The sequence below is a fragment of the Labeo rohita genome, chromosome 16 (genome assembly GCF_022985175.1).
Source record: "Labeo rohita strain BAU-BD-2019 chromosome 16, IGBB_LRoh.1.0, whole genome shotgun sequence".
Lineage (NCBI taxonomy): Eukaryota > Metazoa > Chordata > Actinopteri > Cypriniformes > Cyprinidae > Labeo > Labeo rohita.
In genome coordinates, this window is record NC_066884.1 from 24,153,808 (window position 1) to 24,180,107 (window position 26,300).

The 26,300-nt window shown below is 36.5% G+C and overlaps 2 protein-coding genes across 3 annotated transcripts in view; one reads left to right on the forward strand and one right to left on the reverse strand.

The window, feature by feature from the left end:
* Nucleotides 1–25: 25 nt before the first annotated feature.
* Nucleotides 26–9,095, forward strand: polr3c (polymerase (RNA) III (DNA directed) polypeptide C). 2 transcript variants are annotated; one of them, XM_051132072.1, is made up of 15 exons: nucleotides 26–125; nucleotides 2,161–2,307; nucleotides 2,418–2,682; nucleotides 3,094–3,297; nucleotides 4,926–5,008; nucleotides 5,099–5,200; nucleotides 5,412–5,504; nucleotides 5,627–5,707; nucleotides 6,676–6,727; nucleotides 7,679–7,739; nucleotides 7,823–7,973; nucleotides 8,183–8,284; nucleotides 8,366–8,415; nucleotides 8,507–8,656; nucleotides 8,760–9,095. In XM_051132072.1, exons 2-15 carry the CDS (start codon nucleotides 2,161–2,163, stop codon nucleotides 8,839–8,841), a joined length of 1,623 nt encoding a protein of 540 aa, XP_050988029.1. In that variant the 5' UTR covers nucleotides 26–125; the 3' UTR covers nucleotides 8,842–9,095. The 2 variants fall into 2 exon arrangements, with proteins under 2 accessions (XP_050988029.1, XP_050988028.1); XM_051132071.1 differs by having other exon boundaries at nucleotides 48–169.
* A 90-nt stretch (nucleotides 9,096–9,185) lies between these two features.
* The window catches only part of itga10 (integrin, alpha 10), a 56,378-nt gene continuing 39,263 nt past the window's right edge, over nucleotides 9,186–26,300 (reverse strand). The window contains exons 11-31 of the mRNA XM_051132070.1: nucleotides 26,003–26,076; nucleotides 24,035–24,179; nucleotides 23,788–23,936; nucleotides 22,924–23,067; nucleotides 22,596–22,799; nucleotides 19,894–20,024; nucleotides 19,556–19,722; nucleotides 19,287–19,429; nucleotides 18,980–19,090; nucleotides 18,791–18,876; nucleotides 17,531–17,672; nucleotides 16,711–16,803; nucleotides 16,526–16,602; nucleotides 16,014–16,103; nucleotides 13,535–13,619; nucleotides 13,332–13,445; nucleotides 13,122–13,229; nucleotides 12,290–12,403; nucleotides 12,079–12,174; nucleotides 9,815–9,928; nucleotides 9,186–9,699 (exon numbers count right to left, since the gene is read on the reverse strand). Coding sequence (XP_050988027.1) covers nucleotides 9,643–9,699; nucleotides 9,815–9,928; nucleotides 12,079–12,174; nucleotides 12,290–12,403; nucleotides 13,122–13,229; nucleotides 13,332–13,445; nucleotides 13,535–13,619; nucleotides 16,014–16,103; nucleotides 16,526–16,602; nucleotides 16,711–16,803; nucleotides 17,531–17,672; nucleotides 18,791–18,876; nucleotides 18,980–19,090; nucleotides 19,287–19,429; nucleotides 19,556–19,722; nucleotides 19,894–20,024; nucleotides 22,596–22,799; nucleotides 22,924–23,067; nucleotides 23,788–23,936; nucleotides 24,035–24,179; nucleotides 26,003–26,076 — 2,444 coding nt within the window. The 3' untranslated portion in view covers nucleotides 9,186–9,642. The remainder of the gene's footprint in view (nucleotides 9,700–9,814; nucleotides 9,929–12,078; nucleotides 12,175–12,289; nucleotides 12,404–13,121; nucleotides 13,230–13,331; nucleotides 13,446–13,534; nucleotides 13,620–16,013; nucleotides 16,104–16,525; nucleotides 16,603–16,710; nucleotides 16,804–17,530; nucleotides 17,673–18,790; nucleotides 18,877–18,979; nucleotides 19,091–19,286; nucleotides 19,430–19,555; nucleotides 19,723–19,893; nucleotides 20,025–22,595; nucleotides 22,800–22,923; nucleotides 23,068–23,787; nucleotides 23,937–24,034; nucleotides 24,180–26,002; nucleotides 26,077–26,300) is intronic.

Sequence of the window (26,300 nt, forward strand, 5' to 3'; positions counted from 1 at the left end):
AGAATCAGTTCATTGCAAACGATTCGTTCGCTAATCAGGCATCACACTGGAACTCCACATGACCACGGAAATTCGTCAGCGCCGGTCATTATATACCGCCTGAAAAACACATGTGAGATTAAAAAGTAAGATTTAAACTCCAAACTCGTACAGCTAGGTACTTTTAGAGGTATGTTAGTGTTTGTGCTCGTGCATGATTGTATCTTTTTGTGCGATGTTAGGCTACATGCATGATTTGTTGAAAGGCCAGACGGCAACTAATGCTGCTTTCATGTGTTAGTTTGTGTGATGAGTATCACTTAAACCTAAATATGAGTGATTATTGCTGTACGTTTTGAATAGGATGTTCTTTTGGTGCTTTTTTTTTTTTTTTTAAATATTCCGCTTTTAGCTACAACTATGATGTGACAGCATGTTAAGTGTTAGAGTACGCTTCTGGTAAATATTAATGTATTTGTGTTAATGGTTACAGATACAACAAAAAATGTTGTTACTATACATTAGAAAAAGCAATTAAAATGTAATAATTATAGTTGCTGTATAATTTATATATAGTTCACATCAATATTGATATTGTTACCACAATAAAAATGTAAGAATGTATCATGTTTATCTGTTATGGTTATATAGATCAACACTGACAACCGACGCATTCGTAAATATGTTTTCGCATTTATTTTCTACATTAAAAATTCTAAGATTTAAACCAAACAGCTTTGCCATATTTAGAATAAAATACAACAATAAAGATAGATAGACAGACAGATAAATAGATAGATTCATAAAAACTTTAAACAATTTAATGATGCAATATCAGATGCAATATCAGAAATGGCTGTGTAATACAGATTTTGGACTCACAGTTATTGTTTATGTTTATAAAAAATATGTTAATATTTATTTAAAGGTATTTATGTACATTTTATTCAATATAATTTATTATTAAAACTAATTTATTGTAAACAAAAAAAATATGTGCCAGTAGTTTGAGAGTGAAGGGATGCATTAATTATGTCATTCACAGTACTTCATGGGAGTTTTTGTTTTTTTAGTAACAGCAACTTTCTGACTGGTGGATCTTTCTTCAGGATTATGGGTAGTGTAGTTATTTACTGGGAATTCAACAATTCAAGATGAGTTTAAAAAAATTAAATTGAAATTACAAGGACTATGGACTGCTCCAGCCCTACATAACTGCCTCAGAGCTTATGGTCTCTCCTGAAAGCTTTACATTTTACCACTAAAAATATATTTCTACTCCATTGTCACTCCTGCAAAATTTGTGTTCACTGTTTATAAAACCAAGTTATTTCATGAGGTGTTTGTTAAAAGAAACCCCTTGTATTAAGCCTGTATAACTTAATTTTACATAAATGATGTCTCTTACCAACATATGTAGTAGAAAACCCATTAAATTTTGATGTTATTTAAAAAATACACATAGTTCTATACATATTTTGGACTATATGGGGTGCCATTATTTTGATGACATTAAGTGGTTGCACTCGGTGAGCTTCTGGCGCTACGTGTTGCTATTTTTACTGCAATAAAATGCTAATATGATGCCACATTGTGCCGCTTTTGGTTGTAATTCATTTGAAGGACAACGAGAAGCGATGTAAGTCTTCACTGCTTTCCTAGCGATAAAAAGAAAAGTATGGGAAGTTGCCTGTGGACAAATAAAGCTTCTTTAAGACCTGCTTCTTTGTTCTTTCCACTTTAGTCCTGATGCCTTTGAGGCTTTTAGTAGACCACAGCTACTGAAAGAGCTTAGAAACGGTAGAGACAAGAAGCGCTAGATGCCATCCTGGCAGGATGTAAATATGCCGACACTTGGCATGATGGATGACAATCGATGGTACAGTTTCTGGTTTACGCCTACGCTTATATGCATCGGCACCTGTAAGCTCTTTCAGCAGCTGTGGTCATCGCATCAGTATTTTATTTCCGAGTTGTGCATTTTGAGTTGTGTTGTGGTAAAAATAGTAATTTCATGTCATTGAAATAATGGTGCCCCCTATAGTCAAAAAAATTTATAAAGGATGTGGATTTTTTAAATAATGTAAATCTTTTCTACTACATATTTCAGTAAGAGACATCTTTCACATTATATTAAGCTGTACAAGTCTTAATACCCAGGGATTCCTTTCTTTTCTGCAGATGACAGCGCAGGAAGTGCGTCTGTGTGGGCTGCTGCTGCAGGAGCACTTCGGAGATGTGGTGGAGAAAGTGGGCACTCATCTCATCCGCAGTGGAGTTCTGACCTTGCGAGCTCTTGCCTATGAGACCAAACTTGCTCTTGACCTGGTAACGTCATGTACTTAAGCTTTCCCTGTTATCACATCAATCTTTCTATCTTTCTTTTGCCAAGGCAGTAAATTCATCCTATTCTCTTTAACACACTCCACTCCTGCTAGGTCAAGAAGTCTCTGTGTGTGCTGGTGCAGCATGGGATGTGTACGTTTGGTGCTGGTCGGCGTGGTCCAGCGGGGCCTGTGGAATATCGCATCAACTGCGAACACATCCTACACATGCTCCGTTATCCACGCTACATCTACACCGCTAAGAGTCTTTATGGAGACACAGGCGAGCTTATAGTTGAGGAGATACTGCAGAGAGGCCAAATGACTATGAGCAGCACAGTCAAGACTGTAGCAGACCGGCTGACCCACAATATGCCAGGTGAGAAACTATAAGGACTATAATAGATTGAAGGGCTAATCATATATGTAAACAAAACAGGTTTAAAAAAATGGAACACGAATTAAGATATTTTAAAGAAGTCTGAAAGCTTTCTTTTCAGAAAGCGCTCAGATTTCATTAAAAATATCTTAATTTGTGTTCTGAAGATGAATGAAGGTCGTACAGGTTTGGAACAACAAACTGTTTTCAAAACCAGTGTGAGTGAAAACAATGTCAACAACCAAGTTCTTCATTCACTTTTTGGTTTTGTTCTTTTTTTTTTTTTAAAGAGGACCAGACAGATGTGGTTCAAAGAGAAAGGACATTAAAATTACTTCTGAAATATGTTCCATCCACTTTATATTTTGACTTCTACTTGAAATTTGCCTATTGAAACTCTTTTTGCACCAGAGGGCCAGAGTATGGACTACAGTGAGGTGGTCTCTGCATTTTCCCGCTTGGTGGAGACTCATTTCCTGCAGCGTTGTCCTCCTATGGCCTCGGCAGGATCATCAAGCTCAGAAGCAGTCGACACTCCCATTCCAGCTTTATCACAGCCTGCTGAACCAGAGAGCCACCCAGAATGCTACAAACTACCCTATATCAATCTCACCGGTCAGTTACTTCATTTTAAATACTCATCACATACTAAGAAACTTTTTAGTGGTCAACTTGGTATATACAATACCTTGCGAAAGTATTCATACCCCTTCATTTTTGAAGGTGTTGTGTTGCTGCTTTATGTTAAACTGCTTTAAATTAATTTTTCCACAGTCTACACTCCATACACCAAAATGACAAAGCAAAAAACAGGTTTTTAACATCAAAAAATGCAAATTTATTAATAATAAAAACTTAAATGATTCCATTGCATAAGTTTTCAGACCCTTATCTGGGACAGTTGAAATTTTACTCAGGAGCATTCATATTGCTTGTAGATGTTACTACACTTGAGTGAAGTTAACCTTTGGCAAATTCAGTTGAATGGGTATGATTTAGAAAGGCACAGATGTCTTAATAAAAGGTGTAACAGCTGAAAATGCATATCAGAGCAAAAACCTGCCTGTAGAGCTCAGAGACAGGATTGCATCAAGCCACACATTTGGAGAAGAGTTCAGAAAAAAATTCTGCTGCAGTGAAGGTTCACAGAAGCATGTAGTCTCAATTACCCTTAAAGGAAGAAGTTTTAAACAACCACAACTCTTCCTAGAGCTGGCCTCCTGGCCAAACTGAGCAATTGATGGAGAAGGACCTTGGCTAGAGTGGTGACCAAGAACCTGATTAGTCACTCTAGATAGGAGAAATCTACAGAAGGACAAACATCACTGCAGCACTCCACCGATCAGGGCTTTATGGTGGTGTGGCAAGACTCAATCATCTCCTCAGTGAAGACACATGAAAACACTCGGAATTTGCAACAGAGCACCTAAAGGACCATCAGACTGTGAGAAACAAGATTCTCTGGACAGATAAACCTCAATTCCATGTTTGAAGGAAACCAGGAACTGCTCACCTGCAGAGTACCATCCCAAAAGTGAAGTGTGCTGGTAACAGCCTCATGTTGTGGCAGAGAATGAGGGACACATCAGAGTAGAAAGAAAGTTCAGTGCACTAAACTATTGAGATAGCATTAGTGAAAACCCAGTCCAGAGCATCCAGAACTTCAGACTGGGCAGAAGGTTCACCTTCCAACAGGACAATGACCCTAAGCACACGTCAAGAGTGGCTTATAGACAACTCTGTAAACATCCTTGAGTGGCTCAACCACAGCCTGGGTTAGAACCTAATCAAACATTTCTAAGGAAACCTGAAAATGTCTGCCAGACCCCATCCAAACTGTCAGAGCTTGAGAGGTGAAGAGGTGAAGGTGAAGAATGGCAGATAATTGCCAAATGCAGATGTGCAAAGCTTGTCGCATCACACTCAAAAAGACTTGAGGCTGTAAAGATGCTTCAGGTAAGTACTGAGTTAAGGGTATGAATATTTATGCAATGTACTTATTTCAGGTTTTTTTTTATTTTTAATACATTTACAGAGTTGTGACAATTGATTTTTTGTTTTGTCATTATGGTGTATGGAGTGTAGATTGATGTGGGGAAACAAGGTCATTTAAAGCAGTTTATGTTAGAGTAGCAACGTAAAACGTGAAAAAAAGGAATACTTTTGGCAGGCACTTGTTTCTCAGCTAGAAATATTTCAGCTCATTGAGAATAAAACTTGAATTGTGAATTGTGTTCATTCAGGTCAAGGAAAACGCAGACGCTCAAGTGAGGATGGTGAAGATGACCAGCGTGCGGCAAAGAAAGCCAAGACAGACAATAGTGAGGTATTACGATTAAGATAATGACTTCATCCATTCACATGTTCATTTCCTGAGTTATTGATGCATTGTACATCTGTTTTCTCCACTATCCAGTGTGGTGATGAAGGGATCTATTGGCAAGTGAATTTTCAACGCTTTCACCTGCACTTCAGGGATCAGGCCATCATTAGTGCTGTTTCCTGTAAACTTGATCAGGTGCCTACTGTATAACCACCTTTCTGTATATCAAACAATCTAATATGTGCTGTTAGATATAATTAGGTTGTGGACTGAATATTCTTTCATGGCTGTATCAGAGACAGAATGTTCTGGATTCTCACATTTAGACTTTCACCTCCAGGGAAATAATAAGTCGGTAGAATGTAGGTCTTTATCTGCTAAATTTCTCTCTGTTTCTCCCCTGTAGACTAGCAGTGAGATTGTTAGAACCATGTTACGGATGAGTGAAGTTACGACGCCGGCTCACGCTGCTTTCACACAAGCTCTTTCAGCCAATGAGGTAATTTTTGTTTCGTAAGGCCCTTTCTGAGAAACATTTTAAGAGATTTGTTTATTTGTGTTTAAAATGACAAATGACAGTGTAAACAGTCTGGGATCAAAGCCCTCATTGTTTTCCATCAGATTTTCCGAGCTCTTCCACCCAGTTACAACATAGCCAGGCCAATTTTAGACCAATACCTCACTCTCCTGGTGGATGATCCGGTAAACCAATGCATACACATTCACACACTTTATACACTACCAGTCATTAGTTTTTGAACAGTAAGATTTCTGATGTCTTTTAAAGAAGTCTCTTCTGCTCGCCAAGCCTGCATTTATTTGATCCAAAATGCAGCAAAAGCAGAAATATTTGTACTATTTAAAATAACTGCTTTCTATTAGAATAAATTTTAAAATGTAATTTTTTCCTGTGATCAAAGCTAAATTTCAGCATCATTACTCCAGTCTTCAGTGTCACGATTCTTTAGAAATCATTCTCATATGCTGATTTGCTGATTTTGATTCAGTATTTAAAACAGTTTAGTACATTTTTTCAGTATTCTTTGATGAATAGAAAGATCCAAAGATCAGCATTTATCTGAAATAAAAAGCTTTTGTAAGTTTATACATTATACTATTCAAAAGCTTAAAGTCAGTATAAGTTTTTTTTTTTTTTTTTGGGAAAGGAAGGATACAAATGAATATTTTTGTTTAGCAATGCTTTAAATTGATCAAAAGTGATGATAAATACATTTATAATGTTACAAAATATTTCTATTTCAGATAACATAATAATAATAATAATAATAATAATAATAAATGTTTTTTGAGCAGCAAATCAGAAATTTGAATGATTTCTGAAGGATCATGTGACTGTAGTAATGATGCTAAAAATTCAGCTTTGAAATCACAGGAATAAATTACATTTTAAAATATATTCAAATAGAAAGAAGTTATTTTAAATAGTAAAAATATTTTAAAATTTTAATGTTTTTGTTGTACTTTGGACCAAATAAATGCAGGGTTGGTGAGCAGAAGAAACTTTTAAAAAAAACATAAAAAATCTTACTGTTCAAAAACTTTTGACTGGTAATGAAGTTGCTATTTGTACAAGAATTAAATGACTTTAAAAATGTTTTAAATTACTTTTTTTTTTAATTACTTTAAAAATGTTTGTTTTATTCTAATAGATGGAATTTGTGGGGAAGACTGGTGACAGTGGAGGAGGAATGTATGTCGTCAGTATCCCTTTAAAATACCACCTGAATGGAAAAAGGAAATTTTCTGTGTTTAACTGCAAATTGTTTTATTTATTTATTCATTTGTCAAGTTTAGGGTTAGTAAGATTTTTTTTTCTGTGTTAAATAAACGCTGTTCTTTTGACCTTTCTAATAATAATAAGCAGCACAAACTTTATAATAATAAGAAATGTTTCTTGAGCACCAAATCAGCATATTAGAATAATTTCTGAGGGATCATGTGACACTAAAAACTGGAGCTGCTAAAAATTTGGCTTGCCATCCCAGAAATAAATATAAAAATATTCAAACATATACAAATACCAATATTACTTCAATTGGTAATACATTATTATTACTGATTTTGCTGTATTTTTGATTAATTACTCACCTTCATGTCATTCCAAGACCTTCATTCATCTTCGGAACACGAATTGAGATATTTTTAATGAAATCCCAGAGCTTTCTGACCCTGCATAGACAGCAACACAACTACCACGTTCAAGGCCCAGAAAAGTAGTAAGGAGACAGACACGAAAGAGAAGAAATTGTTAAAATTAACAATAAAATTAAGGTTGAACCATTGATGTCACATGGATTATTTTAACAATGTCCTTACTACCTTTCTGAGCCTTGAACGTGTCAGTTGTGTTGCTGTCCATGCAGAGTCAGAAAGCTCTCGGATTTCATCAAAAATATCTTAATTTGTTTCAAATATGAACATAAGTCTTGCGGGTTTGAGACGACATGAGGGCAAGTAATTAATGACAGGATTTTCATTTTTGGGTAAACTATCCCTTTAAATGTAGCATTGGTAAACATAGACTTCTTTCAAAAACATTTGAATTTTCCAGCCACACAGCAGCAGTGAATTATTTTACATTATGTATCTAATTTTTCAACAACATAGTAGACCACTTATAATGAATTGGTTGACCCTTGACCCCATGGTCAGATCTACACCGTGCACTCGCTAACCTGGCCAGAGCAACCCTGGAGTCTGTGGTTCAAGAGAGGTTAGTAGAGTCATAGTGTTTTAGCTTCCTGAAATTTTTTATATTTGTACTTAGTTTCATTATGTGGTGGTGGTTTATTTCAGATTTGGTTCCCGCTCAGCTCGAATCTTTCGTCTGTTATTGCGGAAACGGCATCTGGAACAAAAGCAGGTGGAGGATTTTGCCATGGTTCCTGCCAAAGAGGCCAAAGACATGCTGTACACACTCCTGTCTGAGAACCTGGTCCAGCTACAGGTGCAGTAACACACTCATAAGTTCTGTTCATATAAATAGATTAAAGGAGAAGTCCACTTCCAAAACAAAGATTCACATATAATGTACTTTATGTGAACATTATATGTGAATCTTTATTTTGGAAGTGGACTTCTCCTTTAAATTTAGATTTAGTGAACTGTAATAACCCTAAATCATGCTTCATAGCACTCTTTGTACTATATGTGCAGGAAGTCCCAAAAACGCCAGACTATGCCCCTTCTCGCACGTTTTACCTGTACACAGTTAACCAGCTGCCCACTGCCAGACTACTTCTGCAACACTGCTACAAGGTACAGAGCTTATATTTTGAACATCCTTGCAGTTTTGTTGACTTTTTATAATGTTTTGACTTATATGTGGACCCGATACAGACAGTTGGGAACCTGATTGAGAGGCGACTCTATGAGACCAAAGAGAACAAGCAAGTCCTTTCTATTTGTTTAACAGTAAAAAAAAAAACATTTCAAGTAGTAACTTTTGATTATGTAATTAATCCATTCATTCATTGACAGGCGGCTGTTGGAGAAGTCTCAGCGGATTGAGGCCATCCTGGCATCCTTGCAGGCCACAGGGGCAGAGACGGCACAGCTGACAGAGGTGGAGGAGATGATCACAGCTCCTGAAAGACAGCAGCTTGAGTCCCTACGACACCACATTAACAAGTACTACACAAACCGGTTACTCTCCACACATGAATTAGACTCATGTGACTAATGTTCAACCAATCATTAATCTGGTCTCTTCTCTTTGTGCTCATGGCGGCAGGTTGGATTCCAGTGAAAACCAGGTGGATGAGACCATATTTCTTCTGGAATCCTATATTAATTCTACACAGGCTTCTCGCTGAGAATTTTTATGTAACTAGACTGGTTCAGAAAATGATTTTTTTGGAAAAGAGGTGAAATGGGTGGCTAAAGAAGAGCAGATGGGGCTACTGCTGTTTTCAAACCGAGATTTTTATTTCTTTTGCAACAAGGAGTGATATTTCGTTTATATTTAATAGTGTGAGTATTCAACAAAATAAAGATGTAATTCTTTTATTTAATGGTTTACATTTTTTATTTAATTTGTCTGAATATCAAAAAAAGCAAATACAATTAACAAACCTGTGCTTTGAATGTGAAGACTGTTATTTCTGTTAAGAAAAAATTAAATAAACTGATTGCCTGGTATTATACCATATGTTTTTAACTTAAATACAAATTTCATTATTTTCTTTTTCACAAATAGTGCATTTGCTTGTTTTCCTTTTTTCTCATCTGGTAAAACCTTTCACGATATGCTAGGATTCATGTGCTTTAATGAAACTGAATAATGAACTTGACTGACCTGCAACCGATACACCCGTCATTTGCAAAATTTTACACGTCATGTGCCCCTTTCTGTGTCCATTTGTTAAATATTTTGGCACTTTTTGATCACTCAGAGCTCCATCTCAAATATCTGATCGGGTTTAGATCCATTCTGCAGATTTTCCTCCAAAATCAGCAAAGAAAATAAAGAATAAGTCTGTAGATTCCACCTGGACCTGATAATGGATTGTTTGTGGTCCTGGAGCCGAAGTGTCGTGTCTCAAAGGGGACATAATGGCTACAAAAGGCATATTTCCTGGCTGTAAAGGAAACACTGTTCAATCTGCTCTGCAGTGTCAGTTGTCATCGTTCTCATCCTCATCCTTCCTCTGTTTCCTTGTGAAAAACCCCAACTGTAAAGAAACATTCAACACATGGCATAAGATTGCTAGTCATTTCAGTAAATCGAAAGTGTTTTTCGCTTCAGATGTAGCCACTGTACACCTGCTTATGTGTTGTGTTCAGTACCTTCCAAAGGAAGAATACTAAGAGTGCAAGAAGCAGGAGTCCTCCAATGATGCTGCCAATCAGAATCCAGAGAGAGATTGGGATCGAACGCCCCTTCAGCACTTCCAAAACCGTCTATACATGCAGAGACAGCAAGAGAGTTTACAGGTTCATGTTGGTACAAAACTCTGGATTTGTAAGAAAGTTTTCAAGTTTGATTTTGACGTAACAAAGCAGTGGGTGAGTTGTATATTTATTAATTAGTCTTCCTATTGACATCATTATTTATTCATTAAGATTGATTTGTGGATGTGGAACACCAATGAAAACGACAGGTGGGATTTATTATGTGAACGTAATAGGCCAATCATAGCATGATGGAGGCTTTATCTCCTCTTACATGACTTTTCCTCATTCATTCTCAATGACCAATTTCTTAATATTTGCATTGTTTTATTTTGTGTACTGTGGATCATTTTCTCATTCAAAATCTTTGAGGAGACACTGGCCATTAAGGAAGAATTTAATGTACATTTGCCTCCAAAAGTTTAAAACCTCATAAAAAGGTTTACATATTTTGCATAAATAAATAAATGCCTGAGTGAATAAGTGAGCGACTAAGTGAATGGGTGAATAAATTAATGAGTGTGTGAATAAATGAGTGAGTGTGTGAATGGGTGAGTGAGTGAGTGAGCAACTGAATAAGTGAGTGAATGAGTGAGTAAATGAGAGTGAATGAAGAGTGAGTGAGTAAATGAATGAGTGAATGAACAAGTAAGTAAATGAAGACTGAGTAAATGAGTGATTGAGTAAGTGAATGAGTGAGTGTGTGAGTAAATGAGTGTGATTGAGTGAGTGAATGAGTAAGTGAGTGAATGAATAAGTGAATGAGTGAGTGTGTGAGTAAATAAGTGTGATTGAGGTAGTGAATGAGTAAATTAATAAATGAATGAGAATGAATGAGTGAGTAAATGAGAGTGATTAAGTGAACGAGTGAGTGAATGAAGAGTGAGTAAATGAGTGATTGAGTGAGTGAGTGAGTAAATGAATGAGTGATTGAATGAACGAGTGAGCGAGTAAATGAGTGATTAAGTGAATGAGTGAGCATGAGTAAATGAGTAAGTAAAAGAATTATTAAGTGAATGAACGAGTTGAGTAAATGAGTGAGTGAATAAATGAGCGAGTGAATGAAAGAATGAATAAACTAATCAAATAAGCAAATTTGAGATTTTTGTGAATTCAAGTTTTTACTCAGCTATCAATACAATTTGTGATGAAAAAAGTAAAACAGAGACATTTAATAAAAGACATTTAAAATAATAAAATCTAATTAATTTCTAGGTCACTCCTAAAATAAGTTAATTTGAGATTTTATGAATTTACATTTTCCCTCAAATTCTCATGTTAACAATATAATTTATAATATTGATGAAAAAGCAAAACAGAAACATTTCACAAGTGGTCTCTCACTTTTGTGCCCCACTGTGTAACAATGGGGTGTCAGTGCTGCTCCTGGGAAGCCAGCGTCCTGCAGACTTAAGCTTCAGGCCTTGTCCACAGTAATACGTTTACTACTGAAAACAAATCTTTTTCATTTTTGTCAAGGAAAACTAAGCTTTTTGAAAATGCTCTCCAAAGTGAAACAATTCACATTGTAATGTGGACTGTGAAAACTTTTGAAAATGATGATGCATGTTTAGTCATGTGACACATCTGTGTTTATACTGGTATTGTGCCTATTATATGCTACTTTCACATAGTTGCTAAACATATTTTACACTCTTCATATTACAGTTCTGCAAAAATGACAAAATTTACTCACAATTGCTGTTTGCAGCAAAACCTATAATGGTTAGTGCAACCTTGATGAATGGTGGGATGTTTTCATAAATAAAATGATCCTGCCAGAAGAATTGTGTGAAAATTATGTCTGCCCTATCTGTATCATTTATGAGGTTTTACACATGCTCAGTAAGGCAAATGTAACATTTTCTGATGTTTCAGTGTGGATGAGAAACTTTTGTAAAGTGCTTGAAAACGTTAATGCGAATGGAGAGTGTTTTAAAATGAAAACCCTTTTTTAAGATCATCCAGATTAATATAGATGTAGCCTCAACCAGCTTCAACACCCTTGCCAAGACGTTTCTAATGAGTCTGAAGACCTTAGTTGGCTGGTTCAGGTGTGTTTAATTAAGTTTGGAGCTAAACTCTGCCAGACAGTGTCCCTTCAGAAACAAGTTTGGACACCTCTGGTTCATGAGTTCATGTGCTGTCAGTTCTCTCACCTCCCTCACGAGGGCAGCATTTCCCATTGAAATCAGACTGGACTCTCGAGCAGACAGCTGGTACGAGCCCACAATTGTCACTGCTTTAAACTTGGCCTGACAGAAGCACAAATAGGTACAGTTTAGAGACTGGAATACAAACACATCCCAGTAAAAAAATCTGACCTCTGTAGCCATTAGCTTATGCGTACTAAAGTGTGAGAGATGTCACCTGTCTGAAGAAGTTGTCTTGTATCCTCCTAGTGATTCGGACTAAGGCTGTCTCTCCCTTCAGTAGCTGCTGGATGTGACACACCACCTCCACACACCAAGAGGAAGTGCAATTCTAAATATGAAAAGGAAATGATATTATAAGATACTTTACAGCAGTACATAAATTAGTGACATAATGGTTATTTTCACATATACAGTCATTTCATGCACCCTCCGATACTTTGGGTCAAGGGTTTTCAAGGAAGTGCTGTGGAAATGTTTGGAAAAAAAGCTATTAATAAATAAATAAATAAAATAAAAATGAGATTCATATAAGTAAATAATTTAGTAGATGAGTAAATGAATACAAATCACCTAAAAACAATAATGTAACTTATTTTTTTCCTAAATGATATGTATATAAACTGTAAACTGTATATTTTTCACAGCATAAATTGGGTCTTAATATATAGTAGGTCCATTTTAAATTTTAGGATGGGTATCCCTCTCCATTTCAGACCTCTTCTGCTGCCTTCATTCTCTTAGATATTCAGCCAAAACTCTCTGGTTCATTCCAGTTTGTTTTTATTTTATTTTCTCCTCCACCCAAACACTTAATAGGAATTTGTCCTACTTTTAAACCAGAAAAAGAGGTTGACAACTGTAGAATTTGATGGAGAGAAAAAATAATGCCGGTGCAGAGACAAGTTGTTAATTAAAGTCTGTTGCAAATGAAATCAAATTAACTCAAATTTCAGTTCAACTTATATGGATTTACTTCTGTTCTAGAATGCATTTGTTAATATCTTTCATAAGCAAACTAGGAGGGAGCATAGTATCTGTATTCTCACCAAAAGTTCAGTTTTCTTCATGTCTTCTGGATGAAGTGGACGTACATCTCTCTGACTGGACTTTAATTTAGAAAGATCACTGACTATACTGCAGTTCACACCTGAAGACTACAAATAAACAGAAAAACCATCAACACCAACAACTACAAGAACACAAAGATGCATAAGAATTACAATAAGACCATATACATGCAAATATTTGACACTGACATTTAGAAAGGAAGCATCAACCACAGTTGCGAAAACTCGGTCTCCTGAAGCCACGGCGGGCAAACTGACACTCAGGTCCACATTACTGACAGCGTAACAGCCCAGATTCTGCACCTGAGAACAAAAAGCATACTCGCATGTAGTCAGCTTTATGATTTTTTAAAACATAAACCAATGAGTCTGTCAGGTTTACTTTAACCCACCTTGAAATGTGTGTAAAACTCGGGTCCTGTTCCTTCTGATATGGTCCTGGTCGGGTGAACCTCATAGCGGTTTAGGTTGGAGTCACTGTAGTGAATTGAACCAAAATAAGACAACCACATATGTCATATTGTACATTGAACATGCATGCATTTTTAAGGGTGTACTTAGCTGTTAAAGGGAAAGTGATGTTCAGAAACATAAAGAAAATAATAATAATATTTCCCAAAAAATCTAACCTTAAAAATACTTTTTATTATAAGAACAGCAGCAACAACATTAATAAATATAGTTGCAAGCAGCAATTAAGGGGCCAAGCACAACAAAAGTAAAATGAAAAGCTAAAGAGCTGTCTTTTTTCACTCAGTAAGACCAGGGTTCTCCAACCCTGCTCCTGGAGAGCTACCTTCCTGAAGACCTAAGTTTCAACACATCTGTCTGCAATTAAGTAGCCCTGTACAGTTTGATTATCTGGTTTAGGTGTTTTTGATTAACGCTGAAGCTGAACTCTGCACTATGGTAGCTCTCCAGGAGCAGGGTCAGAGACCTCTGTTAAAGACATTTGTTGACACAGAATTTTACTACAAAACTCCAAATGTCCGATGCCCAAAAAGGCCGACATAGGAAAATTAGGTGTCGTTTTGATTTGACATGCAGTTCTGAATCTAACAAGACCAATCTTATGATTTTTGGCCAGTAGGTGGCGCTGTGCCAAAACTATTTATGCACCCTCAGGTCATGCTTGTTATGACACATGCCACATATGGTCAGAATCTGCTAAATTATTGAAGAGATATAACCGCATGTCCATTTTTGCACAAACTTTGTTAACGTGCTTTACAAAATCAGACTGGTATATCAAAAAGCTTTTGATAACTTTTTACCAGAATGCTCTAAGGATGATCTGAGCCCATTTTGGTCGAGATTGGACAAACCATCTATAGGGCGAATTCAAAAAATAGATTTTTCAGAAAATTTTAAATTGCAAAAAATCTTGAAGAATTTTACTTTTAGGCCTAATGGTTCAAAACTTAGCAGAAACATGAGTGCAAATTTGGCCTGTGGGTGGCACTACAGAGTTTGCGTTAGAAACTCCAAATTTTCCATGTTTAATGATGAGACTGTCCTCTATCTTTGTGCCAAATTTCAAAACTTTCTGCAAATGATTCCGTAAAATTCATAACAATATGCTAAAGTGTACAAAAATTTTACTACAAAATTCGAAATGGTCCATGCTCAAAATGGGTGACACATGAAATTTGGTATTGTTTGATTCAGTATGCCACTCTAAATCTAATGAGATTAGCCTTATGATTTTTGGCCAAACTGGTCAGAAGTTGTAAGCAGAAACGTCAGTTTTTTCAATATCTTTTGACCAGCACATAGAGCATTGCAGACATGTAGCCTCATGTGCATTTTTTCACAAACTTTGTCAAATTCGTTAACACATTTTGCGAAAATTGTTTGGTATGTCAAAAATCTTTTGATAACTTTTTGCCAGGATGCTCTGAAGATGATCTGAGCCAATTTAGGAGAAAATTGGACAAACTGTCTAGGACGAGTTCAAAATTTGAAATAGTCCATGCTCAAAATGGGTGACACACAAACTTTGGTATTGTTTGATTTGGTATGCCGCTCTGAATCTAGTGAGACTTATCTTATGATTTTTGGCCAAACTACTCAGAAGTTATAGACAGAAATAGCATTTTTAAAAATATGTTTTGACCAGTATGTGGCACTGTGCTGAAACTATTCATGTGCTTGTTATGACACATGCCAAATTTGGTCAGAATCTGCTAAAGCATTGCAGAGATATAGCCGCATGTCCGTGTTCAAATTTGTTTATTCGCTTAACGAAGTCAGACTGGTATATCAAAAAGCTTTTGATAACTTTTTTCCAGAATGCTCTAAAGATGATCTGAGCCAATTTTGGTCAAAATTTGACAAACCATCTAAAGGGCAAGTTCAAAAAAGTAGATTTTTCAGAAAATTCTAAATTGCAAAAAATCTTGAGTTTAGAAATTTAATTTCTGGTATACATTCAACTTGTTATGCGCCAAGAAATCAGAGGAAAAAAGAATTTTGCTATTAGGCCTAACAGATCAGAACTTATTGGCAGAAACATGAGTGCAAATTTGGCCTGTGGGTGGCACTACAGAGTTTGCATTAGATACTCCAAATTTTCCATGTTTAATGATGAGACTGTCCTCTATTTTTGTGCCAAATTTCAAAACTTTCCTGCAAACGATTCCATAAGATTCATAACAATATGCTAAAGTGTACAAAAAATTTTACTACAGCATTCGAAATGGTCCATGTACAAAATGGGTGACACATGAAATATGGTATTGTTTGCTTCGGTATGTCGCTCCAAATCTAACAAGACCAATCTTATGATTTTTGGCCAAATTGGTCAGAAGTTATAAGTAGAAATGTAAATTTGTTATATCCATGAATGGATTGTCATATTAGGTAACTAACCTTGTTATGAAGAGATCTGGTTCATACTGTACAATGCTCTGTAACTGAACACTGTTGTCCGAAAGTGTGCCTTCATTCTCCACACTGTCACTGTGGAAACACACACATACACACATTCAGTATATATTTTGTCATATTAACAGATACATTTATTTACATCTGTGAATGCGCATTTGCAAATGTTGTGCTCAGATGTGCAGTGTATGCCATTTTGTACTAAATGACTTACGTCTTGATAATTAAGTTGGACATTTATTCTAGGTAAAATGCATGGTGATTAGTGACTGGCAGGTTATATAATACAAAAAAGGGTTCTCTTTGAATTCTGCCCACAGGGCTATGGCTTTAATAAACATGCTTTTTATTTTCTTTGGTCATGCCTTTTCTACAACAGTAAGTGAGCCAGAACCACCCTGGTGCCCCTCTTAAAACTAATGTGCATGACACCCCTGAGTAGCACCATTTGCTAATGGTTTAGGTTTGTGTTTGTGTGTTTGCATGTGTGTGTGTACCTGGAAGCAATAAGCTTCATCTGGACCTTACTGATGAGAGACGTACAACTGAACTCAAATTCCAACATGAAGTTCACCTGAGAAAAATGAGGCAGTTGGGAGAATCACTGGTCAGTGAACCAAAACGGCTCAGTGACTGTTTCAATGAATTACGACAGCAAACCTTCATCCTTTCAGAGTCTTACCTTTGACTGAGAGCGGAACACTGGGTAACTGACATTACAGGAGTGACTGTTTGAGCCTAGAGCTGTACATTCAATCTTAAACTGGGCGTCTTCCTATAGAGAAAGAAAGAGACAATAATGAGGCAAAAAAGAAATTTAGAAGCAAGAAGTGTGTGTTTGTACTAATATGCATTTATGTGTTCAGAGGAGAGATTTTGCTGGTACCCTGATGCAAAATCGTATCTATTAGAAGTTACTTATTAATCAATCTGAAAAGGAAGCAAAAGTTAATTTTCGAACCTCCAGAGTTCTACAAATCTAGAGAAGTCTAGAGAAGAGAGTCAAGGGCTAGCCCAGAAGTGACAGAGAAAAAGGAGAAGCAGCTAAAGTTCTTCGCTTGCAGGTACATTTATACTCTGTAAAGGTCAATAATGACTATATGGTCTTGTGATAATTAAACTCTGTGGTTTTATACTCCCCGGAAGGCAGAATGGAAATTTGGTTCATTTATATATCTCAATTGCTGAAACTCAGACATGTGCAGCTGCTTGAGATAAAAAATAACAGACCCATGCATAAAATCGTATATTAGGCCGGAATTAAAACTAGACATAGCCAACCACAGGATATTGGCCGAATACAGGATGTGCAGATCTGTTGTGCATGTGGCAACTAATCACGCAAAGAGCTCACTATGTTCAGTACAATAGAACATGATTCTTATGAGTTGTTAATTACATAATATTATAAGAAATTATAATAATTCATAAACATTTGCATAATTAGTTCATAATACATAACTTCTTGTATTGCAAATTTCAAAAATCCCAACACATCATACCCGTATACTCAGACTGCTGAAATGCAAGTTTTTGGAGTAATGAAGAGTGAGACTAGTGTTATAGGCATTTTCTAGTCGGTTTTGTAGCTGCACTTCTACTGCAAGCCGTCGCCGAGGACTGCGTATAACATACGGTTGCTGCCTGCAAGAACAAATAAGAGCAACACTGACGTTACATACACAACACATGCTATTTCAATCACCGTTTCAGCAGTGACTGAACTTGTTAAAGGGAACCCCAGGTTCAACAAAAGACGTCTTTTACTGTAATATGTAGTAGAAAATCCATGAAAAATTTACATTATTTTAAAAAATCCACATCATTGTTTACATATTTTGGACTATGGGGGGCACCATTATTTTGATGATGCGAAATGGTTGCAGTCAGTGAGCTACTGGCACTACCTGTTGGAATTTTTACCACAACACAACTCGGAAAGTAAAATACTGATACAATTACCACAACTACTGAAAGAGCCTACAGGTGGTGATGGATATAAACCAAATGCTGTACCATCATTTTTTCCCCACAATGAGTCTAAACGCCTCCGTATATCAAATGAAATTCACGCCAAGAAACTCCTTCAATGGCTGCGGTGTCATGACAAGCGTCGGCATGTTTACATCCTGCCAGGGTGGCATCTAGCGTTTCTTGTCTCTGCCATTTGTAAGCTCTTTCAGTAGCTGCAGTCTACTAAAAGCCTCAAAGACGTGGGTCTTTAGGAAGTTTTATTCATCCACAGGCATCTTCCCATTCTTTTCTCCTCTTCTTATCACTAGGAAAGCAGTTAGGCTTCTCTTGTTGCCCTTTGACTGAAAATTACAACCAAAAGCCACCCAATGTGGTATTGTATCAGTATTTTGTTTTCCGAGTTGTGTTAAAAAAAATAGCAATAGGTAGTGCTAGTAGCTCACCGAGTGCAATCATTGTACATCAGCGAAATAATGATAGTGCCCAACATAGTACCAAAATTTGTATAAAACTATGTGGGTTTTTAAAATAACAAACCTTTAATGGGTTTTCTACTACATATTTCTGTAAGACAGATCATTTACATTATATTAAGCCATAAAAGTCTTAATATCTAGGGTTCACTTTAAATCTTTAAAAATGTTTGTTATGGCTACTCTAAATATTGCTATTTTAGCTATTACTTTAAGACAAGTGGTTAAAATAACTAGTTCTGCCACTGGTCAACATGTTTAGATTAGTTGTGGATCATTAGCTGCCAACATGCCAAAAGCAGAACCAAACATTGCCTTGTTCCAGAAATGTCCATATGGGCCTGTAAAACCAGATCAGTTACACACACATCATCCTCCCCACAGTCTTTGAAGAATGGGATCTAAAGGCAATAAAAGAGATCAAACTTTGCATTAGCCAGCAGTATGAGGGGAAAACCATTCATTTATATTCCTAATTTTTAAGTGCAATTAAATAGCACTCACAGACTTCTTAAATGTTGTTGGCCAGCCCTCATCTAGTACCGGGCCGCTCTCTGTGTCATTGATTTTGAAGCGCAAAGTGAAGCTGATTGGTCGGATGTAATCAGCCGTATCCTACATATACGAAGAAAGAGAGTAACAGAGATAATAACACTTTTCCTTGAAAACAATCAGTATATACTCATGCAATAAGTGGGATAATGTACAGAACATCGGCCATTAGAGCAAAATAGCCCCTTTTTGCAATATCGATCGGTTAATTGTACATTATCCTTTACTTCATTGATTTTTTAAAGACATTTACACTTACAAAGACATGAAATGGTAGCGTGTAGCATATGGTCTCCCCCACACGAACTATGACGCCCATTAGGGTCTGCCGCTGGGAGCTGTAGTCAAACAGAGCACGAGCCAAGATCTTTCTGTCATCCAACATGGCCCCCATCTGCATATCTATACAAATGAGTAGATGTGGTAGTTTAGGAAGTGTATGGGAGTTGCTATTAATAGACATGCCGTACATGAAAGGAATTTAGTACAGCAATGGAAGAAAAGCTTCTTGGTTACATGACACTTTACCAAAATATGTGCCATAAGAGCCAGGAGAGCGAGACAGGGCCAGAAAGCAAACTGTGGCGTTAAGGCATGCGGAGTCTCGGCCAGCCCGGTAGCAATTCTTCTGTATCACATTTATGGAGTGTGGCTGGAAGGACAGGCTGACATTGATCTGCACTATACTGCGTGACCTGTAGAGTACAGAGAGAGGTCAGGAGTAAAGCAAAGTTGTTACCACGGATCATAATCAAACTTGACTTGACTACTGTTTGACACGCAATTTAAAGTGACAAACTGACGACTTGTATGATGGAAGTGTTTAGATTAAAACAAAAACACAAAACTAATGAGGCATAGAGTACTTCAGTAGGACGGCAGTGCCCTGTGCTCCCACAGCAAGATCCACTAACTCATCCCCATCCAGATCCAACAGAGCGCTCAGGCTACGGCCAAAATACTGCAGCCCTGGAGAGAGAGAGGAGCCTGGGATACGCTACAGAGAAAAAGAAAGGTTTATTAGTATGTGAAATAGAAATTACAGGTAAAGTTGTGTCTAAAAGTTACAATTTTTGTAATGGCAATTCAGAGAACTGTTTCTAAACACAGTATAAATCGGTTCGGTTCGTTTGGTTCATTTGGTCCGGACCAAAAAGGAAAATGATACATTTGGTCCTGGTCCGCTTAGTGTTCACACTGGCATTTTTGACAGTGAACCTAAAGGCATAGCGATACATTCACAACCTGATTGGTTGGGTTGAATGATGTGTATTTCGTGATGGAAATAACTGAACACTCCAAACAAAAGGAAAAGGTGCGTTTGACCTAAAGCGAAGTCGAATACACCTAATGCCGTCTGCTGGACTAAGCACGCTCATTGTTGTGTGTATATGGTTTTATTTTCACCACCTGCAAATTCACAAAGACCTCATAAAAGGTACTTTACCTCCTCGTTGCTCCAAGTTTGCCCTCTGCTCATTTTGTTTTGGATACACCGCTTGTTCCCCTCGTGAAATTATGTCGCATAACATTGCACCTTGCAATTACTTTCTGTTTTTGGTTCGTTTAGAAGTATTTGGTATATGTTGCATTTATATATCATTTGAACCACACCAGAGGTCGTTTGGAAGCGGACCGAGATCCATCTTTTTAGTGGTCTCAGTCCGCTTGTTTGGTGGACACCAGGGTTCGGATGGCAGCGTTCACACTTACTCAAATGAACCGCACTAACAGAGCAATCGCACCAGGGTTCGTTTTAATCTAACCAAACATGACAAGTGTGAACACACCGTACACTCAATAAAGGTGTTTCACGATGCCATTTTTTGTTTAAATGGCTCTATAAAGAACCTTTAACATCTAAAGAACCCGTCTGTTTCACAAAAGAAGGTTCTTTAGATTATAAAAAGGTAAGAAAGAGATGACTCTTTAAAGAACCTTTGACTGAATTGTTCTTTGTGGAACCAAAAATGGTTCTTCTATGGAATTGCTGTGAAGAACCTTTTAAAGCACCTATGAACTATGTATTACTGAACTGTGGAGTTAAACCGTTTTTCACCATTTTTGTGTTCAGGAATTTCTAGGCCTGAAATCATGTCTCGACACACTGGAGCCACTGAGCAAGGGCCCTCCCCTAACGCTATAATAACTAAAGCGCATAAGCATCAGTGGTTCACCCACTCAGTCGTGAGTTACTGTCATTATCGTTAGTTACTATAGCCTACAGTTTGCTAACTAGCTATGCCTTTGTCACGTAAATGCATATTACCTGGTTGCAATGATTTACAAAAAAATCTCCTTATTTAAACATATTTGTATTTTTCTCTGGTGTGATAAACTCATATTTAATATTGCTTTACACAGACTTTAAAGACCACTAGTAAAAGTGGTCACTAGTTTTACAACAACATTTAAAAAATTTGGTTCTGTACTTTTTTTTAAATAGAAATTAATAATTTTATTCAGCAAGCATGCATTAAATTGACCAAAAGTTAGTAAAAATGGTAACACTTTAACACTTTAACAATAAGGTTAATTAGTTAACATTATTTAACTACATCAGTGAACTAAGAATGAACAATACTTCTACAGCATCTATTCATCTTAGTTTATGTTGATTTCAGTATTTACTAATGCATTATTAAAATCACATGTTGTGACATTTGTTAACATTAGTTAATGAACTGAAAACTAACTTGAACAATGAATGTATTTTTATTAACTAACATTAACAAAGATTAATAAATAGTGTAATAAGTGTATGGTTGCTTTTTTGTTCATGCTAGTTAATACATTAACTAATGTTAACAAATAACACCTTATTGTAAAGTGTTACGTAAAAACATGTAAAAACATGTAAAAAAGTGTTCTTTTAAACTTTTTTACCCTTTCAATAAAAAATCCTGAAAAATATATCACAGTTTACACAAAAATTAAAGAGCATAACTGTTTTCAGCATTAATAAAGAAATGTTTCTTGAGCCATATTAGAGTGATTTCTGAAGGATAATGTGACACTGAAGATAGAAGTACTGCTAAAATATACAAAAAAAAAAAAAAAAAAAAAGAAAACTGTTATTCTAATTTGTAATCATATTTCACAATATGAATTTTAAAAAAATTCAAAGCATAAGAGATTTTTTTCCGAAATGTGACCCTGTCTGTGAAACCCCAGCTAAATTCATTTTTTGTGATTTAATTTTTTTTTATTTCACAAAAATTAAATGATATCTTTAATCCTAGGCCAAGTCAAAGGTTGAAATCATATTTAATGTTCAAACTTTGTTTGTTATCTTAAAAAGACTTATTTAAATTTCATATTTTTAAAAATCCCACATTTTTTAATAATGTACATTCTTTTTGTTTTATTACAAATTAAATGCTTAGCATATCAATTTAAGTTCAAGTTCAAAAAAAGAACTTATTAAATTTCTAATAAACATATTTCTTAATTTTTCATCATAATGTATTTATTTATTTTACATGTAATTTTTCTGTCTACAGATTGTCTGGTCTCAGTGGTCTAACACTTGCGGTTGGTTGCACACATGAAGTAGTGATATATTTACCTGTTTGTACTGAGGTATGATGTAGTATTCATCGCCATGGTAGATATAAAGAGCTCCCTGGTGGTCATCCTCTAGCGGAGCTCCCACGAGCAGGTCGGCATATCCGTCATGATTTAGGTCAGGGGCTACAGCCATAGCATAACCAAAGCGTGCATCCTGTGCTTTCTTCTGAGAATGTAGCGTACCGTTAGGGGCAAAGCCATCCTGGTAAAGAGATAGATATTGAGTCAGAGACAGAGATGTATGACAGAGAATATGTTGTTTAACACGACATGAATCACTCTCTGTATGTCGCTCACACAAACAGTACTGCAACTGTGGTTCTTACCCCATCTAGACAGTAGACATAGACTTTGCCAGTTTCTTTGTTTCCTGCTCCCAGGAACATGGGAGCAGCTATGAGCAGGATATCTGTTATTCCATCCTGATCCACATCCACCACGCACACCTCGCTGCCAAAATATGAGCCAATCTGCAGAGAGAGAGAAAAGATGTTAAGCAGTCTGAAGATTCCCACACTTTCTGGCCAATGTGTTTCCATTAGGGGATGCAATGATATTAAAACACCGCTGGATATAATAAAACTAAAATTCTGATGTTATGGCTGATAAATGATAAATGACCAACACTACAAAATATACACTAATCTGTTCAAAAGTCAGTCAGTAAGATTCAGTGAAAAGAACCGACTCAGAACAACAAATCTTTCATAAATTAAACCATGCAAACAAGTTTTACTCTACAAAATCTTTAAACAAAAGCATAAAAATGTACAGTCATTAAAAAAAGATTGTATTCATATCTGTGTCTTTTCATAGCCTAGAAAAACCTTTTTAAAAATCCTCTGATTTATTCAGGTTTCCCAGTGTGGGAACCCTGAACCTCTGGATTTTGTTCTAAGTATCACTTTGATTTTAGGAGCGGTCTGAGAAAATGAAACCCGTTTGTTTTTGTTTAGTAAGAAAATAAACTCATTAATTGTGAGAGGGCAGGAATGTGGTGTGAAAGAAATACTGAGTGAGGAAAAGCAAAAAAAGATCAACTGAGAAAAGAACGATAATGCAAAACTCAAAAATTGGACTTCACGCAAGGGTTTGATGGAGATCTCATTTGTGGACCAGAGACAAAGTCTGTGAAAGTAGAGGGTGTCAGTATAAATAAATCTAAGATTGAAGGAGAGAATGATCTCCACCTGTTCTCCATTTAGGGCCTGTGTGATCAAGACATCGCCTTCAGGGGTGAGGTCAAACAGGATGACCTTTCCTTTGTGCTTGAATCTAGGTGCACCAGCAACATACAACCTCTTCCAGTCACCCACAACCACTGACGACACTGTGTAACCTGCAAAAGTAAATAGTAAATAGCTGTAAATGTTATGTTAATGTACAAACTTGAAGAAGTATTTATTTACTGGTTGGTTTCATAAAGTAAAATGTTACCTAGGTAGGCTGCATGATTCTTCAGCTCCAATGGAAACTCTTTCTCAAAGGCCTCTCTTGAGGGCTTAAGCTGCCCTTCTTTGCTCTCCTTTAGGACACCTCCCTCCCAGTCATATGCACCCACCATACCAAACAAGATGCCATCCTACAATATGGTGCAAAATAACATATCTCATTACAGCATGACTGCATGTTTTATGCCATCTGTTGTACATATACTGTATCTCAGTTCGTAAGTTCAAACATATAAAAAGGCACAATTGACCGTTTGCAAAGAGCTTGATTGACAGATGATCTGACCAATCGTAACATTGAATCCACCATCTTGTCCGACAAACAAAACAGACAGGAGAGTAGATTAACTTTGGTGGACTTAAACTTGGTGTAAAATGGTGTATTGAGATCTTTCAGTGGTTGAAATAAAATATGTTCTGATGTTCATTCATGTTTATTTTGGTAATTTGGGTAATTTGTGTGGCTTGAACTGAGGCAATAAAGTGATCTGCCACGACACATTTAACGAAGAAGTCCACTTCCAAAACAACAATTCACAAATAATTTACTCACCCCCTTGTCATCCAAGATGTTCATGTCTTTCTGTCTTCAGTCTTAAAGGAATTATGGCTTTTGAGGAAAGCATATCAGGATTTTTCTTCATATAATGGACTTCAATTGTGCCCCTGATTTTGAACTTTCAAAATGTAGTTTAAATGCAGCTTCAAATGGCTCTAAACGATCCCAGCCGAAGAAGAAGGGTCTTATCTAGCGAAACGATCGGTAATTTTTTTCGGAAAATAAAAATTTGTATACTTTTACCCACATAAGCACATAAGTTCGCGTAGCACTTGCTCTGGGATGCGCGTCAACGGGTCGTTCTTGAATGATTTGTTAATTTTGAACTAATCTTTAATGTGACTCGCGAAGAATGAGTCATCTCGGGAGTGATTCGTTCAGTCACGCATGCGCAACATCCTTTTAGGTTCTGTCCTGGAATTAGTTCACCTGTTTCGAGTCTTCAGGTTTATGGGGCTGTCACGTGACGCTGATTTTGCTAAAATTAATTAAAATGTTCGTTCATTTTGCTGAACGAGACTCAAAGGTCCGAGTCGGTAAAATGATCCGAACTTCCCATCACTACTACGAATCACGTCTAAGCTCATCATCTGTGTACTCCGGCTAAAAAAGGTAGAGTATGGCGAAAAACTCCATCTTATTTTCTCCTACAACTTTAGAATCGTCCAACATGTTGTACCTTTTTGTTTGTAAACAGCATTTGACTTACTTGCACTTTCTTAGTCTTTGCGCGTTCGCTTTGTAAACACTGGGCCTGTAGATTCGCCTATGTTTGCTTTGTAAACACTGGGCCTGTAGATTCGCCTACGATCGGCGTGACCTTTCGACATGATTCAATAGTATGTCGTGAACGCTCATGCCAGAACCTCTGCTACATGAGCTTTTGTGCTTAAAAAGTATACACATTTTTATTTTCCAAAAAAAAAAAAAATACAGATCGTTTCACTAGATAAGATCCTTCTTCCTCAGCTGGGATCATTTAGTGCCCTTTGAAGCTGCATTTAAACTACATTTTGGAAGTTCAAAATGAAGTCCATTATATGAAGAAAAATCCTGATATGCTTTTCTCAAAAACCATAATTTCTTTACAACTGAAAACAGAAAGACATGAACATCTTGGATGACAAGGGGGTGAGTAAATTATTTGTGAATTGTTGTTCTGGAAGTGGACTTCTCTTTTAACAGCCACAAAACTTTACTGTTTGAATTTCTTTAAAAAAAGACAAAATTATAAAGCTGAGACCTTGTTTTGAACCAGAAGTAACCTGCTCTGTCTTATCTATCAGCACATTGTCAGTTTCTTCATTGTTTTTCAGACATAGCGACAGTAAGTAAGAGGGGTGTATTTTTGGGAAGGGTCAATTGCATGTGGACATAAAGTACGTCGGAACTCACATCCAAAATGTGTGTTGAAAAACCAATCTGAGACATCTCCATGAGAAAGGCACTTTCATTGTATCCCAGGGTCCCTGTAACAGAAGAACACATTAACACTGCATTATACACTGTAAATAAATACAAGGTGGTGTAAATGTTTAAATAGTGCAAAGTGCTGTAATCAAATTGCTATGTAAATGCCATTTATATCAACAAATATTTCAAGCACACTACCCTTTGAAAGTTTGGGGTGAGAAAGATTTATTTTTAAATGAATACTTTTATTCAGCAAGGGCGGATTAAATTGACCAAAAAC

Excerpts from the sequence above, each read along its gene's own strand:
- polr3c (XM_051132072.1), top strand. The coding sequence starts at position 2,161 with ATGACAGCGCAGGAAGTGCGTCTGTGTGGGCTGCTGCTGCAGGAGCAC. Across the intron at positions 8,285-8,365 it reads TTCTGCAACACTGCTACAAG|ACAGTTGGGAACCTGATTGA; the intron begins GTACAGAGCTTA and ends GACCCGATACAG. Across the intron at positions 8,416-8,506 it reads TATGAGACCAAAGAGAACAA|GCGGCTGTTGGAGAAGTCTC; the intron begins GCAAGTCCTTTC and ends ATTCATTGACAG.